The sequence below is a fragment of the Camelina sativa genome, chromosome 9 (genome assembly GCF_000633955.1).
Source record: "Camelina sativa cultivar DH55 chromosome 9, Cs, whole genome shotgun sequence".
NCBI classification, from domain to species: domain Eukaryota; kingdom Viridiplantae; phylum Streptophyta; class Magnoliopsida; order Brassicales; family Brassicaceae; genus Camelina; species Camelina sativa.
The window spans coordinates 29738356-29757287 of NC_025693.1; the positions used below are offsets into that span (position 1 = coordinate 29738356).

At 39.2% G+C, this 18932-nt stretch overlaps 4 protein-coding genes across 5 annotated transcripts; 1 reads left to right on the forward strand and 3 right to left on the reverse strand.

Moving 5' to 3' along the window:
* Positions 412–2471, reverse strand: LOC104713057 (MDIS1-interacting receptor like kinase 1-like; the record flags this gene model as incomplete). Its single annotated transcript, XM_010430100.2, has 1 exon — positions 412–2471. A coding segment is annotated over one exon (1824 nt), but the record flags the coding sequence as incomplete, so codon positions are not given.
* Positions 2471–12382, reverse strand: LOC104713056 (leucine-rich repeat receptor-like protein kinase PXL1). Of its 2 annotated transcripts, XM_010430099.2 has the most exons (7): positions 11748–12377; positions 11161–11316; positions 10915–10989; positions 10689–10763; positions 10535–10591; positions 2716–2784; positions 2471–2616 (listed from the first exon to the last, which is right to left on the reverse strand). In XM_010430099.2, the coding sequence occupies exons 1-7, from the start codon at positions 12118–12120 to the stop codon at positions 2567–2569; spliced, it is 855 nt and encodes a 284-aa protein (XP_010428401.1). In that variant the 5' UTR covers positions 12121–12377; the 3' UTR covers positions 2471–2566. The 2 variants fall into 2 exon arrangements, with proteins under 2 accessions (XP_010428401.1, XP_019085326.1); XM_019229781.1 differs by lacking the exons at positions 2471–2616; positions 2716–2784 and having other exon boundaries at positions 7533–10591; positions 11748–12382.
* On the forward strand, positions 14751–17309 carry LOC104713059 (glycerophosphodiester phosphodiesterase GDPD5). The gene is made up of 8 exons (XM_010430102.2): positions 14751–15039; positions 15430–15608; positions 15714–15897; positions 16014–16088; positions 16195–16304; positions 16425–16643; positions 16742–16897; positions 16984–17309. Exons 1-8 carry the CDS (start codon positions 15024–15026, stop codon positions 17221–17223), a joined length of 1179 nt encoding a protein of 392 aa, XP_010428404.1. The 5' UTR covers positions 14751–15023; the 3' UTR covers positions 17224–17309.
* LOC104713058 (homeobox protein 10-like) lies at positions 17385–18688 on the reverse strand. Its single transcript, XM_019229766.1, has 2 exons — positions 17848–18688; positions 17385–17754 (listed from the first exon to the last, which is right to left on the reverse strand). Exons 1-2 carry the CDS (start codon positions 18606–18608, stop codon positions 17520–17522), a joined length of 996 nt encoding a protein of 331 aa, XP_019085311.1. The 5' UTR covers positions 18609–18688; the 3' UTR covers positions 17385–17519.

The following is an 18932-nucleotide window of genomic DNA, read 5'->3' on the forward strand; positions in this document are numbered from 1 at the left end:
TGCCCAGAACAAATAAGACAACAGCTGTCATCTCTTGATTTGTTGAAAAAACAAAAAATAATTAAATAATTAAATTAAAATTAAAATATTATTGTTTAACTTTTTTGACACCCAATACCAGTATGAGGGATGGGAATGCCCTTCTCCTCGTCTCCACGTCGGCGACAGAATTACAAAGTCCACGTAGAAAAATTTCGATTATGGGCCGAGGATGTATTGCGGGAAAGAAGAAGATAACGGATGTGAAGAACAACTAGAATATTGATACAATCACCATATTTTACTGAGGACTAAGCTTCTTTTTTGGTTAGAGAAAGCAAATAGAACTTTTTTTTATTGCTATTGTACGTAATTATATACATAAGGAAATTCAGTCCATACATATATTCAGATAGCCATGTCTGGCAAAAATCCAAAGCACATGTAACAGAAACACAATGTATTTAAGCTTTTTGCTTGAATAAGGAATACATCAAGAACTAAGCTGACATGATTTCAAGAAAACATACTTTTTGTAGAGGTGATGAAAGCATTGACAGCGTGAAGCCAGTGGCGGATCTAGAAAAATCGTTTGATGGGTTCAAAATCATAATTGGTTGGGTTCAAACTGATATGTATTTAGAAATTTGGTGTAAATTAGAACAATTTTAAAATGTGATTGGTGTCAATTGCACCCATAACACTCTATGTGCCTCCGCCACTGCGTGAAGCCATGTTCGACGCCAAGGACAATCGAAGCACATAAGTACAAGAATGCCTATCAACGCAATCACATAAGTTGAACCAGTTGTCCAATAGAAGACCAACATGTCAATAGCAGCTTCATCATCTTCTCTTTCTTCTGTTCCATTATCTGCTTCCTTTGTCTTCTTCTTAGTTTCACAACTTCTATCGGTCTGTGATCCACAGAGAAGAGGATTTCCTAAGTAGCTGTTCTCGTTGAAGGTGTTGAATTGTCCTCCTTGAGGAATGATGCCGGATAAATTGTTGTAAGAGACGTTGAAGACAGCAAGGGAAGAGAGGTTGGTTAGTTGGTGAGGAATGCTTCCATGTAACATGTTATAAGAAAGATCAAGGCTCTCAATGTCCTTCAGTTTGGAGAAGCTACTCGGTATACGACTCGACAAGAAATTGCGAGATAGATTCAGGGCTCTTAGTTTCGAGAGATCTCCAAGCTCTGCAGGGATAGCACCACTTAATTCATTGCTTGACAGATCCAACCCATACATATAATCAAGTGTTCCTCCGCCGTAAGAGTCATATCTTTGCTTCGCTGCAAATTCGATTTCAACATTCAGAGATATAGAATCATAGTATAGCATGAACTTATCTACCAAAAATGTGGATTTGTAAAATTCCATCTCAAGGCTATCTCCAAAACCAATACCCACAGAGAAGCCACTCAATGGTTCCTCTTCTCCCAGTTTAGTTGATAGATTATAAAGGCATGAAGGTATGACGCCATTGAGCTTGTTGTTCGAAAGATCTAAAAGTCTGATGCTGGTCATATCACACAGTTTCTTTGGAATAGATCCTGTTAAGTTGTTACCCCTCAACAAAAAAATCCTCATGTTCATGGTACTGACAAACTGTGGGATACTTCCAGACAGTTTATTATTCCGCAGATCAAGTATCTTAGTTTTTTCCAGCAAAGTGCTCGGAAGTGGTCCCGTGAAGCTGTTGTTATGTAGGAATAACTTTAACCCGTACATAGAATTAACATCTGACGACGGTAAGTCTCCAGATAATAGGTTTCCAGAGAGGTCCAGAAAGTTAAGATGATGAATGGCCAGTAGAGAAGGTGGCAACGTACCTTCCAATAGATTGTTTGATAGCAATAACATAATTAGATGAGATGAGTCGGGCATCGAACTTGGGATAGCACCTGTGAGACGATTGTTTGATGCGTCAAATATTGACAAATTAACCAAGGTAAGCAAACCAACTCCGATCTCCTCTGTGAATAAGTTGTTATTCATCCTCAAAACGATCAACAAAGTTAGGCTAGTTTCTATCGGAAGAATATGGCCACTAAATCTGTTGTGAGAGAGCAGCAAGATTGTTAGTGAAAAACAACCTGTGAATAAGCTTCTAGGTAGCTCTCCAGATAAATTATTATAAGACAAGTCCAGGAATACAATGTTCTTCATCTCACCCATGAACAATGGAAGATTCCCTTGAAACACATTATCAGAGCCATTCATATGTAACAGCCTCGGAAGGACAAGGCCAATGTTATCAGGGAGCACTCCGGTGATATCATTTGATGATAAATCCAAGACCTGCAACTTATGCACTATTGTAGGAATCTGAAAGATAGTGAATGAATTATTTTGCAACTGTAAGACTTTAAGCTCTGGATTATTCTCCAACAGCCAGGTAGGAATGTCTCTGGATAATCTATTGCTGGATAGATCAACTAGACGCAAATTTTTCTGGTGGATGAGAAAATTAGGGATTTTCTCTAAGCTGCAACGTCAGTTTGTTCTATATTGATCTCTATTCTTAAGAGTTTAAAAGTTAACAAAACAGTAGCTTGCCTTGCAATTCAATTGAACTAGAAAAATCACTGCCACTTAGATCGAGAGCTTTTAGCTTTTTTCAGGTGAGTAAACTCTGCCATACGACAAAGAGACACAAAAACAACTGAATTATGTATACGGAGTTAAATCAGTTAAAGTACTACTCTGTAGAACAAACTGACGAAGATGCTACCTTGCATGGAACCGTTATATCCGTTACGACTCAGATCCAGCAGTTCCAAGTTTGTCAAGTTTTTAAGTTCTGAAAGGGAGTCGAAGAGAGAATATAAGAATGGTAAGAACTGAAATTAAGGCATACAAAAGTTACAGAGACTGCAATACAAAAATCAAACAGCCTAACCAAATATACATCATGATCGATAAGTAGGTTTAGAAGGAAGGACCTCGTTACAAATGGAAAAACAAACCTTTAGAAGGAAAAAGGCCATCCAAGTAGATATTATAGGAGAGTTATTTATGTAAAGGATTTAAGTGTAAATAGTAATGGTGAAACCCTACTGATCATATGTATATATATTGTAAATCCTTCTCAATAATAGACAAGCATTTCCTTACATGGTATCAGAGCTATAGGATCCAAAGACCTAGCTCTCTCTTTCTCTTTTTCGCCGCCTCCTCTCTTCTTCTTCGTTCTTCTCTCTGTTCTTTGTCATCTCTTATAATGGCGTCTTCTCCTTCTGATGTCATTGACTCTTCTAACACCACCACGCTTCACACCGTCAACATGTCAAACGTGACAAAACTCACTGCTTCCAATTTCCTGATGTGGAATCGTCAGGTTAAGGCTCTGCTGGCTGGTTACGGCCTAGCTGGTTATCTTGACGGCTCTGTTGCTGCTCCAGCCTCTACTGTCACCACGAATGGTGCCACTACGGTGAATCCTGACTACACGTTATGGGAGAGACAAGATCAACTCATTTATTCTTCTCTGCTAGGTGCGATATCTGTTGAAGTCCAGCCTATCTTGTCTCAAACCGCTACCTCTGCTCAGATCTAGAGTCTCCTCTCCTCCACCTATGCTCGCCCAAGTTGGGGACACATCAAGCAGATCCGTGAACAAATCCGTACCTGGAAGAAGGGCTCTCGCTCAGTTGATGAATATGTTCAGGGCTTTGTCAATCGGTTTGATCAGCTTGCTCTTCTTGGGAAACCTTATGAACCTGAAGAGCAGGTTGATTATATTCTCGCTGGGCTTCCGGAAGACTACAAACCTGTGATTGATCAGATCGATGGCCGTGACACTCCTCCATCCGTAACGGCGTTGCATGAGAAATTAATCAACTATGAGTTGAAACTTCTCTTCCAAGGTAGTGTATCGTTGTCTGTTCCAGTCACTGCAAACGCTGCTTCTTACAAAAACAATGGTAATCACAACAATGGTCGTCACTCCAACCGTTATGCCTCTCGCGGTCAACAACAATATCCTCGTGGATCTCAAGGCCGTGGCTACCAAGGTCGTTGTCAGTTGTGTGGTGTCTTCGGCCATAGTGCACGGAGGTGCTCCCAGTTACAGTCCTCCGGTTCCCAATCCTCCAACAGTGGCTATTCACCGCACATGTCGTGGCAACCTCGTGCCAATCTTGTTGCCGTTCCTCCGTACAATCCGTCCAACTGGATCATGGACAGTGGTGCCACACATCACTTGACCTCTGATCTTGCTAACCTCTCTCTTCATCAGCCCTACACCGGGGGCGAGGAGGTTGCAATTGCCGATGGTTCTGGTCTTAAGATTGCACATACGGGTTCTGGTTTACTTCCTACACCCTCTCGTCACCTTGCTTTAACCGATTTGTTATATGTTCCGGATATTAGCAAGAACCTTATCTCTGTATATAGGTTGTGTAATGCTAATAACGTTTCGGTTGCCTTTTTCCCTGCTTATTTTCAGGTGAAGGATCTGAACACGGGGGTCAAGTTACTCCAAGGCAGAACTAGAAATGGGTTGTATGAGTGGCCGGTTCTTCATAATTCGATCAATGTTCTTGCGGCCTCAGTCTCACCAAAAACCGATCTCTCCTCTTGGCATCTTCGACTTGGTCACCCTTCCTTTTCAGTTTTAAAATCTTGTGTTTCAAAATTTTCTTTACCTCTCTCTTCACCCACACAAACTCATTTGTCTTGTTCGGATTGTTTCATCAATAAAAGTCACAAGATTCCTTTTGCTTCAAACACTATTATTTCAACTCACCCTCTCGACTATATCTATACTGATGTGTGGTCAGCTCCTATTCTTTCCACTGAAAATTTCAAATACTATCTGGTTCTAGTTGATCATTTTACAAGATACACATGGCTCTATCCTCTCAAACAAAAATCCCAAGTCAAAGATGTTTTTATAGCTTTTAAAGCTCTAGTGGAGAATCGGTTTCAAACCAAAATCCGAACTCTTTACTCGGATAATGGTGGTGAGTTTATTGCCTTGAGATCATTCTTGGCAACCCATGGTATCTCGCATTTTACAACGCCTCCGCATACACCTGAACATAATGGTGTGTCTGAAAGGAAGCATCGCCATGTTGTGGAGACAGGACTTGCAATGCTTAGTCATGCGTCAGTCCCAAGTTCTTATTGGCCTTATGCATTTGCGGCGGCAGTCTACTTGATCAATCGGATGCCCACCGATGTCCTTCACGGTGATTCTCCATACATGCGGCTTTTCAAGACGAGTCCCAATTATCTCAAACTTCGCATATTTGGGTGTGCCTGTTACCCTTGGTTGCGCCCATATCGTCAAAATAAGCTTGAGCCACGGTCCACACAGTGTGTTTTCTTTGGGTATTCTCTCACCCAAAGTGCATATTTGTGCTTAGACGTCAAGACTCAACGTGTTTATGTCTCACGTCATGTCCAGTTTGATGAAACGTGTTACCCATTTGCCACTGCTAAACAAACTGGTGTTTCTCGGGTATCTACGGCGTCAAACGATGCCGGTTCTTCTCACTGGAACTCGGTGATTCCGCTAGCACCTGTGTCGTCTCCGATCGCTCATCCTCCCATGCCTTCGTGTTCAGATTCTCACTCGTCAGCTCCGCCGGTCACCGTTACACCGCCAAGGTCTCCGCTGTCATCGTCGGACCCTGCCTCGTCCTCGACATCTCACTCACCGTCGTCAACAGCTTCGCCTGATCTTGATCATGAAACACGAAGTAAACGTGTCCATGATTCAACTTCTTTGGCCCAACAAAGCCCAATAAGGAGTCCACCTCTAAGCCCAGCACTATCAAGTCCAATATCACGAGGCCCAGATGAAAATTCCTCCTCATCGTCTTCACAATCTATCCCGATATCACCGTCTTCCTCATCTTCGCCGTCCACTGGTACTACGGCTTCGGACCAAGTTCAGTCACCACCACCGCAACGCAATCTACATCCGATGCAAACAAGGTCTAAGAATAATATTTCCAAACCAAAAACAAAACTTTGTCTCACAGCTGCTCTCTTTCCTATCATCCCGACAACGGTTGCCCAGGCTCTCAAAGATCCAAATTGGCGGAATGCAATGGCTGAAGAGATTAAAGCACAAATCCGAGAACACTCATGGGATATGGAAGCTCCCAAGCCAAATCAGAATGTCATCAGTTGTAAGTGGATTTTTACTTTGAAGTATCGGTCAGATGGGTCTATTGAACGGTACAAAGCCAGGCTCGTCGCTCGCGGCTTCAATCAGCAATATGGCATTGATTACTCTGAGACGTTCAGTCCGGTAATTAAATCTATTACTATACGTATGGTTCTTGAGGTTGCGGTGAAATGTAATTGGGCAATTCAGCAAGTGGATATTAACAATGCATTCCTTCAGGGTACTCTGCAAGAGGAGGTTTATGTTTCTCAACCTCCATGCTTTGTAGATAAGGATAGACCGCATCATGTGTGTAGATTGAGGAAAGCCTTGTATGGTTTAAAACAGGCTCCTAGGGCGTGGTACCAAGAACTTCGCCAATTTCTTTTACAGTGTGGTTACAAGACGTCGTTAGCGGATAATTCTCTGTTTATCTACAAACAAGGTCATACTTATCTTTATGTTCTTGTTTATGTAGATGATATTATCATTACAGGTCCGGCTTCGTTGGTGAAGGCGTTCCATGCCTCTTTGGCCCAACGGTTTTCTCTTAAAGATCTTGGTCCATTGAGTTATTTCTTAGGAATCGAGGCAACGCGAACTTCAAAAGGACTGCATCTGATGCAACGCAAATACATAACTGACTTGTTAGCCAAGACGAATATGCTTGAGTCCAAACCAGTCTCCACGCCTATGTCCTCCTCTTTGACACTTACCGTGCTATCAGGTACACCGCTTGCAGATGCCAAAGATTATCGAATGGTGGTTGGCAGTCTCCAATACTTGGCTTTCACGAGACCTGATATTGCATTCTCGGTAAATCGTTTATCTCAATTTATGCACAAACCGACGAATGCACATTGGCAGGCAGTCAAGCGTGTGTTGCGTTATCTCAATGGCACTCGTTTGCTTGGTATCTTTCTTCGGCGTGATGCACCACTCACGGTCCATGCATTTTCTGATGCTGATTGGGGTCGTGATCGAGCCAACTATGTTTCTACTAATGCCTACATTATATACTTTGGTGGCAGTCCTATCTCCTGGTCCTCCAAGAAACAGCGTAGTGTGTCACGTTCTTCCACTGAAGCTGAATACAGAGCTGTCGCCAATACTGCTTCCGAACTGCGTTGGGTTTGTTCATTGCTTCAGGAAATGGGTATTGTGTTACCAACTGCTCCGGTCATTTACTGTGATAACATTGGGGCTACGTATCTCTGTGCAAACCCGGTTTTTCATACAAAGATGAAACATGTTGCAATTGATTATCACTTCGTCCGCGAGCTTGTTCAATCGGGTGTTCTACGTGTTGCTCACATTTCTGGAGATGATCAACTGACTGATGCTTTGACTAAACCTCTACCGGGTCCTCGATTTCGTGAGCTTAATGTCAAGATTGGAGTGCAGAAACTCCCTCCATCTTGAGGGGGCGTATAGGAGAGTTATTTATGTAAAGGATTTAAGTGTAAATAGTAATGGTGAAACCCTACTGATCATATGTATATATATTGTAAATCCTTCTCAATAATAGACAAGCCTTTCCTTACAGATATTTCGAAGGAAAAGAGTTGTAAGTGATGTAGCGGCATTAATAAAGGGAAAGATGCAATTTAGGAGGAACTCTATAATATTATTTGGGAGAGCAAAGGGAGAGGGAGGTTTTGTTTGCAATTTTCGCTGAGGGGCCACTTTGTAAATAATATTAACTAAAAAGGACAAAGGTGGTTAAATAATTTTCACTAAATGACTGAAATTTTTAAAATAGAGTAAAGAGCCCATCGACGAGAGGAGAAGAGACAACTAACAAAGGCAAAATCCCCTGTTGCAGGTAGGTAACTGAACACGTACGTTTCATTTACTGGACACGTACGTGATGCAAAAGTCCGTTGTTGATCTTAGTTCATGCAAGCTTTCTAGAAGTTTCAGTGGAAGCTGATCAAGCAGGAATAAAGAAACACTTCCCCAGTTTTGTTGTTGCTGGGTTCTCCATTGGGCAGAGAGACATTCACCAATTTGGTTTAAACAAAATCAACATCTTTGGTCAAAAATTTTAACGGTCCATTCTCGAAATCCTTCAGGGAGAATTATCTGAACGTGGGGGACTTCTCATTCAACAATGATCTGGTGAACGACTGGTCGTCCTACTATGGAAGTGTGTCATGAAGAAATTTAAAGTGCTACTGTAGATTATATATTGAACGAAACAACCAAAGCAGCTCTAAGATATGTTTGACGCATTACTTTTATTCAAAGACAAAAGACAGTACAGAGGAACCAAAAACATGAATTATGTTCTGTTTTCTAGTTTGAGAAGTACAACAACAACAACATATGCGGATGAAACAAGCACATCACAGGCACCTGCAGTGTTTTATTTATCACAACAGTTTCCTAACCTTGTGGACGAAAACATCAACGTTGTAGAACCAAACTCTGCTCCAAGGAGAATCAAATGAGAGTGATACGAATAACCCAAGAAGTATTGTCACATAGGCTGCAGCAAGAATCCAGTAGAAAGATTCCATGTCGATTGTGGTGGATTCATCAGCTTCCACTCCATTATCTGGTTCTTGAAAAATATCACCATTGCAACTTATTTTGTTTGTTTGCCCACAAAGAAAAGTATTACCTAAGTAGCTTTCCGTATCAAAGGTATTAAACTGTCTTCCCTCTGGAATGACTCCTGATAAGTTGTTGAATGAGACATTGAAGACAGCAAGGCTGCTAAGATCTGTAAGTTGTGGTGGGATTCGACCTTGTAATCTATTGAAAGAAAGATCAAGGCTTTCCACGTTCTTCAGGCCTGAAAAGCTCTTTGGTATCACACCTGATAATTTGTTGTTAGAAAGATTGAGAGATTTTAGTTTAAGAAGATGTCCAAACTCTACTGGGATCTCACCGCTGAATTCATTTTCTGATAGATCCATTCCAAAAAATAGTTTGAGATTTCCACCAAAGTAGGTATCATATCTGTGTTTTGTTGCAAACTCAACTTTCAGCTGGTTGAATATCTGGTTGAAGACTTCGTATGGCTTCAGAAACTGTTCTTCCCCAATCAGAGATTTGAAATATATATCGGATCCTGCTAGGGAAAAAATGCCGGCACCATAATTAATGTCGAAGATAATTTCTTTCATGAAACCAAATGATGTATCGCCGAGACATGAAGGTATGGATCCATTCAGTCTGTTGTTAGCAAGATCCAGAAGTTGGATATAACTTCGGCCACACAACTGGTGGGGAATAGGACCTGTTAAATGATTACCTCGAAGAAGAAGAATATTGATGTTTTGGGTGTTGATGAACTCCGGAATATTCCCAGAAAACCTATTATATCTTAGATCAAGTATGTTAACATTCCCTAACAACGTGTCTGGAATAGCCCCTGAAAAATTATTGACTTGCAAGAGTAACACTTTTGGATATCTAGAACTGACAAGTGAAGGTATGCCACCTGATAACATGTTTGTAGAGAGGTCCAGCAGCTTGAGATCGGTTGTGTTGAACAACGAAAGAGGTATTTCACCTTCCAACGAGTTGTTTGAAAGCAGTAATGCATATAAACTTGGAAGTTCACAAATCCAGCTTGGAATAACACCAGAGAGATTGTTGTTCGATATGTCAAGCATATACAATGATTTCGAGCTTTGCCAACCTTTTCCAATTTTTCCAGTAAAGTTAGCTGATTCTAAGAAAACCTCTCCGGTTAGTTTGTTATGAGACATCTTTAAGATTTGCAATGAATAACAACCCTCTAAGAAACTTCTCGGTAACACCCCTTGGAAATTGTTGTGAGATATATCCAGAAATTCAATATCTTTCAAGTTACCCAAAGAAGATGGCAGATTTCCTTGAAAACCGTTTTTTGCTAGATTCATATATTGTAAATGAGGAAGTATCCACCCAATATTCTCATTAAAGAGGTGATCAAATTCATTAAGTGACACATCCAGGAAAATGAGATTATGATCATATTGCGGTAGCTGAAAGCTCCTAAAAGAATTATTCTGAAGAATCAAAACCTTGAGTTTTGTATTCTTCTCCAACAACCAAGAAGGAAACTTTCCAGCAATTTTGTTGTTAGAGAGATCAACATGACGCAAATCATTCTGGTATTCGAGAAAATGAGGTACCTTCTCCAAATTGCAACTTGCTAGTGAAATAGCTCTCAACTGAAATTTTGGCTTCCAAAAACTGTCAGACTCTTCTAACTCTAGTGAAGTGAAAGTTGAGCCAAGTTTTAAGACCTTAAGCTTTGAGAGGTTGGTTAACGAACCAAGTGAGAAGAAGCCTTCAAAGTTGTTATCAAACAACGATAAGTACTCAAGGGACTTAAGGCTACTGAGAGCAGATGGTACATTCCCAATCAAATTGTTCGACGAGAGATCAAGAACTCGAAGTCCAGTCAAGCTAGTTATGCATAAAGGAAACTGACCGACAAGTTTGTTTCTCCTGAGATCGAGCTCTTCTATATGTTTCAATTTGCACACCCCTAAGGTAGTCAAATGCAGAATTTTTAGTCACTTAACTAAACGTGAATCAACCACAACTTTATCCAATTAAACTTTGAGTCATTTGAGAAAACTTGCCTTGCAGTTCAATTGATCCAAAAACTTCATTGCCAACTAGACTCAAAGCTTTCAGCTTCCTCATGTAAGTGAACTCTGCCACAAGACAAAATCACACAAAGCTTTAGATACGAACATGATGCTCTCATGGGTGATACATAAACTGATAAACCAATCCAAAAATGTTCGCAGCCGTATTCCCACTTCCGAAAATAAAGACAAGAATTAATTTTGTCAACAAACTTACCTTGTATTGGTATGGAGCCGTTAAATCCGTTTCCACTTAGGTCTAGCACTTCCAAGTTCATCAAGTCTCTAAGTTCTGAAAAAGGATTCCAACAAATATAAGAATGACGCAAACTGATTTTATGACACAAAAAAAGGTCATAACAATAATTTTAAATTGCATCAATCTAGCAAAAGATACATCATCAAGAATGGGCCTGCTATATATCATTAGATATTTAGATTCAATAAGCATTTAGAGATATACCTTTAACAGGAAAAGAGCCATCCATGTCATTGTACCGAAGAGACAGAGTTGTGAGTGATGTAGCGGCACTAAGGAAAGGAAAGATGCTGTTGTTGAAACTATTTGAAGAGAGTCTTAGAGTCTCGAGGTTTCTTAATCTCCTGAGGCTTCTATAACCTGCAAACGAGAATCTTGTTAACAATATATATGAAAATAACATAGCTCACTCTAATCAGTTCAATATAATCTTAGTCTGTTGTACACGTAAGTGAAGATTATTAGAGTTGCAATTTATGGATTTTGGAAGGAAGCAATGCATGAGTGATTGGATGTAATTTCGTGGTACATGGCATATAGACTTCAATATCAGCTAAACAGATCTGTAACTTTTTGATGAAGGTGAAAATCTAAGTACGTTTATTTAAAACGGTATCAACTTTCAATAAATGATACCAAAGAAATATGGTAAAGCTCATCCAGAATTCAAAACTTTTTTTTTTTTTGGTTAATTAGCAGCCTAACTTGTCAATGCAGGGGAAAATGTTTTCAAATAGAGACCAGAAGAGGTTAAAAGAAAAATAAACCCTGGGACAAACCGTGGTATATACCTTCCACATCATCAAACAAGCCACTGAATTGAGACCCGTCTATGTCTAGACTTCGAACTTCTTCAAAGGGATGTAGCAAAGAAAGGTTTAGGAGAGCACTCTCTTTGAGTTTGAGGTACGGTAGGCTGATGGAAAGCTCGATAACCCGCCCGCTAGTAGGATCACACTTAAGGCCTTTCCACATGCAGCAATCGCTCTTTGTGTCATTAGTCCAAGTAGTGAGATGATCGTTGGATTTCCCTTCTTCAGAAAGTGAGATTATGTATTTCTTGAGCTCGAACAAAGCATTCCTTTCTTTTTTAATGCAGCTTTTGGATCCGCATATCTGCCCCAACAGTAACATCACCCATATCAAATATTTTCCCAAAAACATCTTCCCTTAATATGTTATGAAAAACGAAAGATAAGAAACTCAAACTTTCGTAATATGTGACAATGAGTTCAATGCCAAATATCGTCCACGTTTATAAGGATTTCAAATTCCCAGTGAAAACACCAAAGTTCAAACAAGAAATAATTGTATATTTGCAAAGTCTAAGTCCTAGTCGTGTAGTGAGGCTGATCAAATGTACTTAGACCAAGCTTTATTTCATGTAGAATCTCTTAGCTGTAAGCGAAAAAGTGAAGGTAAACAGAAAAGGCACGTTTACATAAACATAAACATACAAAACAATACATAATAAAAAAACATACACACAATGATTAAAATTATATAAAAAAATAAAATAAAATAAAAGTACATAAAATCCTCCCGCGGCGTAGCGCGGGTACTATACTAGTAACATTAACAATATAACAAAACAAACCAAGACAAATGAAAACAAATGGCAAGATACTACCAAGATTTAAGTCTAAACAAAGTGATAACAACAAGTTCCAAGCAATATTAAAAGGTCCAATTGATAAGGTGTGATAAAGAGATAGATTATACAGTATTATTGACTCTCTGTTCTCATGTGATAACGCTGTTTATCATTACACAAGCATATGGCCTTGTCGGCAGACAAGTCGAGGGTCTTTTCCATCCTCTGTAGAAAAATGGAAAATTTATCCGAGAAGAATCTTTTTGCTCAGCAACATGGAAATATCCAAAAATCATGATCATGATTTTTTTAGTACATGCATGATTTTATTTACACACCATTCTATGTATGAGCTTAAATATAAGTAGGGGTAATTGGGCGATTTTCTTTCAAATATGATACAAAAAGCAAACGTAAGAAATTCAAAGTCAATGTGGGACTGTGAGTTTACATGCACATATCTCTCTTAAGTTTATGAGAGTTCCAAATTGATGGCAAATTCTGTGGAAAACATTCAAAGTTCACGGAGAACAGAAAATATACAAAATGTATATTCAAAGTCAATTAAATGAAAACTCTTATACTCATGTGACATGCGTATCGTGGGTGATGACTATCTTAAACTTGGGCTTGTATGATTAGTTTCGTTTACTCGTTTAGCTAACAAGGCTCCAAGTTATGTTTTGAGACGTTACATTTATTCAAAGACGGATTTTACAGAGGAACCACACATACTGACATAAGTCGTCATGTTATTAATATTGTTTGATTGTTCATCTATTGCCATTCTTCTCAAGGCTCAAAGATTTGTTTTGTGTTTTCAGAAATCCAGTCCAAGGTTTAGTGAAGATGGATCGTCAGCTAACATTTCACTAGTTGCTTTGGAACATTCGATCCAGCCCCGTCTCAAAAAAAATTTTGTCCCTAGGCATACAATTGTTTTAAAAGCCTTTTCAACATAATTTTTTTTTTTTTTTCTGGTCCCCATTAGCTTAATGATTTTTTTAAAAAAAAACTTTGTCCCATGGCCATTGCCCCTCTCGCCATGGCTATGAGCCGGGGCTGATTCGATCCAAGTCCTATTTACAGAATTTACAGAGAGACTGCTATCTGAGTGTCCTCAATCGTCATGGTCATCAGCATCTGAGAATATGGGCATGTATAAGAATTAAGATCAAAGTCACTTTAAGATTCTATGACCAGGAGTTCAAACTCTTTAGTTTGGGAAAGTTTATCTTTTACAAAAAGAAATTTCAATACAAGGATTTAATGTTCAGTTTTCTTACATTTTTGAGGCGATGAACATTGTGAGTGGAATTAATCCAGCTTACAGTTTCTCAGAAACCACATCAAGCTTTTCTCCACAGATAAGTGATCATACGTGGTTTAGTTAGTGATCATGTTTCAAAGGAAATAGTTGTATATCTTCAAACTCTAAGTCCCAGTTAAGAAAGAACACTTAAAAAATCGTGTGATCATACGTAGCGTTAGTGATCACTATCGTTTACTTTGAATCACATGAGAAGAAGACTCGTATTGCCAAACAAAGCCAAAGTCCTTTTGTGGAAAATTCTCATAATCGTTTGATATCGTTGTCATATGAAATTGCTTACTAGCAGACATATATAGGACGACATAATCATATAATAAAATAATAAAGATTTAACCTTTGAAATCTGCTGAACAGCAAAACTGTGAAACAGAGCTTTGCTTGTGCCGAGATTCAAACGCTGTCGTTTAATGGAATCAATTCCACGAAATACACAGTTTACTCTGTTGTTGACTTGGCTTAATAATATAACACGATGAATTACCGCCAACACCAAACGCCACCGTTTTGTATTTTTTTCCCCCCTCCGCCCAAAAAAAAACCTAAATCCTCCTCATGAAACAGCGGGTCCATCAATTGGGTCGACCCGGAACAGAGATTGATCAGTCGTACACCCTACTTGTTCTACCGGGGGATGGAAACAGCGATTGGGCGTCAAAAAGGTATATTCCGGCGAGACGCAGAAAGAGTAGAAGCGAATAAACGCCATTGTGGATGAAAGTGAAACAAAAAAAAGTGATAATGGATCGCCAAATTTTGTGGAAATATAAGAGACGAGAGGATTTTGTTTGCAATGTTTGACAAGGAGAGGTGTTGCTTAGTAAATAGTACATACTTATAATTTTATCTGGAAATTAAAAAGTCTTTCTATAAACCAAAAACTAGTATGGAATATTCGGGGGAATGTGAATTGAAAACAAGGAGGATATATGAATATGAAAATATATTCGCACCAAGAACGGCTAAGCCAAACGCAGGGACAGGGAGAGGTCAATGGAGTAAGAAAGAGTGTGACATAAAATCGAGATTATAAAACAGACTTTATAAAGTAAATGGACAAGAACCGATAGAGTCGGATAAGAGACAAAAAAAAACAGAAAGCGGATCAAACGAAGCTATCCCGATCGATCCAGGAAGATCGTCATGGTTCTTCTTACAAGTAAGTTACCTTGTCAATTTCAACCTTTTGTCTTTTTGTTTGTAATTTTCTCCATCTGGGTATGGCTGTAAACTTGATTGATTGCTTATATCGCATTCGATTTGCCGATTTGCCAGTTTGCAAAACATTATCTCTTACCCTCTGACATTCTTGCTCATCCATAAAACTGAATAGTAGCCAATAGGTTAGGTTGAGATGAAGAAAGAAAGAATCTGGATTGGTTTATTTCTCATATGGTCTCATATCTATCTATTTAATTGGCTTTGTTTCCTAGTCCACTACAAAGTTAAAAAAAAGTTTGGGTTTTTTTTTATCTGTTTTTGGTTTTTGTTTCTGCTATAAGTAAAATTGTAATACAAAGTGGTTGGTTATTGGTTATCTTACTTACAGAATGCTTACCCTTGATCTGGCTATCTCTACTTACTGTGTGTGCTGGGAGGACATTGTACCCACTCCCTGGTAAAGAACCTCAAACTGTTAAGCTTCCACTTCAGACTTCACGTCCCTATAACATCGCACACAGAGGTTCCAACGGAGAGATCCCTGAGGAAACTGCAGCTTCTTACTTGGTATTACCCTTTCTTGATCCATTTCTCCTTCTGCTTATTTGAAATGGATCTTCTTCCCTAGAGTATTGTTGCTCTAAACCACTTTTCTGTTTTTTTTTTTCATAGAGGGCAATTGAAGAGGGTACAGACTTTATAGAAACAGATATCTTATCATCCAAAGATGGTGTGCTTATATGTTTCCATGATGTTATCCTTGACGAGACAACCAATGTTGCTACCCACAAGGAGTTTGCTGATCGTAAAAAGACATATGAGGTGCAAGGATTCAACGTCACTGGCTTTTTCCCTTGTAAGTTACCTTTCATTTTCCTGAACAGATGCACGCTCATGGTTTCATTTGCTTCAGCATTCACTTATTTGAATTAGATATTTGCTAACAAGCGGTTCCTCTTTGATTGCTTGTAGTTGATTTTACTCTCAAAGAACTGAAGACACTCCGTACAAAACAGAGATATGCTTTTCGAGACCAGCAATATAACGGTTAGATAATTCTTTCTTTCCTAGATTTAGCTGTTGAAAGAAATTATAAATTCGCTTGGTATAGGGAGCATTTAACCACGACCATCTCTTGTTTGTTGTATTGCAGGAAAGTACCCTATCATTACATTTGAAGAATTCATTGCCATTGCTCGGGATGCTCCAAGAGTTGTTGGGATTTATCCTGAGATCAAAAATCCTGTTTTAATGAACCAGCATGTGAGTCACAATCCTCTTCCAAGATTGACTCCTACTTTGCTGAAATTCTTTAGATTGACTCACACTCCCCTGAAGGTGAAACCTTAACCGTTTGCTTCTATCACTTTTATATATTTGCAGGTCAAATGGCCTGGTGGTAAGAGATTTGAGGATAAAGTTGTGGAGACGCTTAAGAAGTATGGGTATGGAGGCTCATATTTGTCCAAGAAGTGGTTGAAAAAACCATTATTTATTCAGTCGTTTGCACCAAGTTCACTCGTGTACATATCAAATTTGACAGACTCGCCAAAAGTCCTTCTAATAGACGATGTTACCATGCCAACACAAGACACTAACCAGGTCAATGCTCTGCTTGTCATATTTTTTTTCGATTCTTGAAAGTTGTTTTGCTTCTATTTAAAGTTACAACTGATCGTTTTTCTTGTAAATGTAAGCAGACATACGCAGAAATCACATCAGATGCGTATTTTAACTATATTAAGCAATATGTTGTGGGGATCGGACCATGGAAGGATACAGTTGTTCCAGTAAATAACAACTATATGATAGCCCCCACAGATTTGGTCAAAAGAGCTCACACACATAATCTACAGGTAGGATTTAAGATTCATCTGGAGACTGAGAGTCACTTACACATGCTAATAACTTCTTGACCATGCTCTTTGTGTTACAAATTCAGGTGCATCCATATACGTACAGGAATGAACACGAATTCATACACTTTAACTTTAGCCAAGACCCATATAAGGAGTACGACTACTGGATCAATGTGATTGGAGTTGATGGACTCTTCACTGATTTCACAGGCAGTCTCCATAACTTTCAAGAATGGACATCTCCATTACCTGATACCTCCAAGACCCCACGACAGCTTCTGAGTCAAATTGCCTCTTTGGTCCTCCCTTATGCAAAGGCTTGAAGTTCCACATCAACACCTATCAGAAACCTATTGTTTCCCATTAATTGTGTAGAATAAATTCTTAATGATAACACAATTGTTAAGAAGCAGAGGAGTCTTGAAGATAAAATCAAAGAAAAAAAGACACAACCTTATCAAACGGTAATTGTTTACTTCACAAGACACAAAGGTTAAAAACGATTTTTGTTAATCTTGGAACAAACTTCTATAATACGTAGAAGAAGAAAACGAAGTCTCTATCAAACTGAAACGATAGTACACAAATCAAACTCAATTCCTTCAGAAAGATGTTTCATTTAGACGCAGAAGGTTGTGCAGCAAGGGAAGCAAGACAGCCATTTGGGTTTGTGATTAGGTGCACGATCAGCTTCTGCTTTGGAAGCTACTGATTTAGGAACTTCCTCTTTCTTAAACCCTTCATCTCCACCAGCCGCATCATTTGAAATCTTTGGTGTCTCTGGCAGCGAAGGCTTCCTCTGCTTATTTTGAGGCGTGGAACCTTGCAGCCCTCCCTTGTCTGCATTCCCCAATCTACGTAATGAGCAACCAGAAAAAGATTAGAAAAAAACACATTTCTATTTGGTGACATGGAAACAGATGATTGTAATAAGTTTGATTGCTTACACTGGAAAAGCGAAAGACTTGAGGCTGAAATCTTCCGTGCGACGAGAAACAGAACGATCCAGTTTATTCGTTTTGTTGTTGTTGTTGTTGTTGTTGTTGTTGTTAGCAGCTTCATTAGCCATGATAACCTCTCTTATACTAGCTGCAGCTTTTTGTTCGTCTTCTTTACTTGCGCGGTAAGCTTTGTCTGTTTCAGCTGCTTTTTTGCCTATATCAACCGGAGTTTTGGCCTCAGCCACCACTCCTCCTCCTCCTCCTCCTCCTCCCCCGGCTCCTCCTTGGTTTGCTTTTTGGGGAGGGGATGGTGAAGGGGAATTCAAAGGAGGAGTAATTGGTGAAGGAGGCTGAGGAAACGTGAGCTCGCCCGATTTGAAATAATCTCCTCCGTTGAAGCTATTGTTGCCCATATGAATGCTGAAAAGAGATTCATTAGACATAGTGCTCCATTCAACTGGAGCTGTAGAGGTTGTTCTTGCGAATACATGTGAAGGGATTCTATAAGGAGGTGTAGTAGGGCTCGAGGTCGTTGTCGTTGTCGTTGTTGTTGTGTTGTCTGTAGATCTCTCCATGACTTGTATCGGAGGAGATTGATCTACGTTGTTGTTGCTGTTTAGATTCTCATCAGGTCGTGGTTCGGCTTCTATGGAAGAACAAGACGACGAAGAAGAAGAAGATAGTCGTGAGATTGGATCTTCTGTCTCAGGTTTAGATGCTACGTTTTGATTCGTGGGGTTAAAAAAACTTTGTTCTTGAGATTCCATGATAAATCCAACAACGTAAGAATCTGTTTCTTGGGTTTTAAACTATTTTTCTTGCCAATGTTTTTTCAATCTGCAACGTAACAAAGAATTATAGATTTCAGTTTCATGCATCAAAAGATAAGAAACACAAAAAAAAACATTAATGACAATTTACGAAGAGGTTTAGTCAGCCTTACGTTTCAGAAGATGACGATGAACACAAGCAACAAGAGATTTAATTTTAGAAAATGACAGAAGGTGTTTTTTTTTGGGTTTTGGAATTTTGAAATTGAGAGTTTAAAGGGACATGCACGCGTCAAGGAGTTTTTTTTTTTTTTTTTTTTT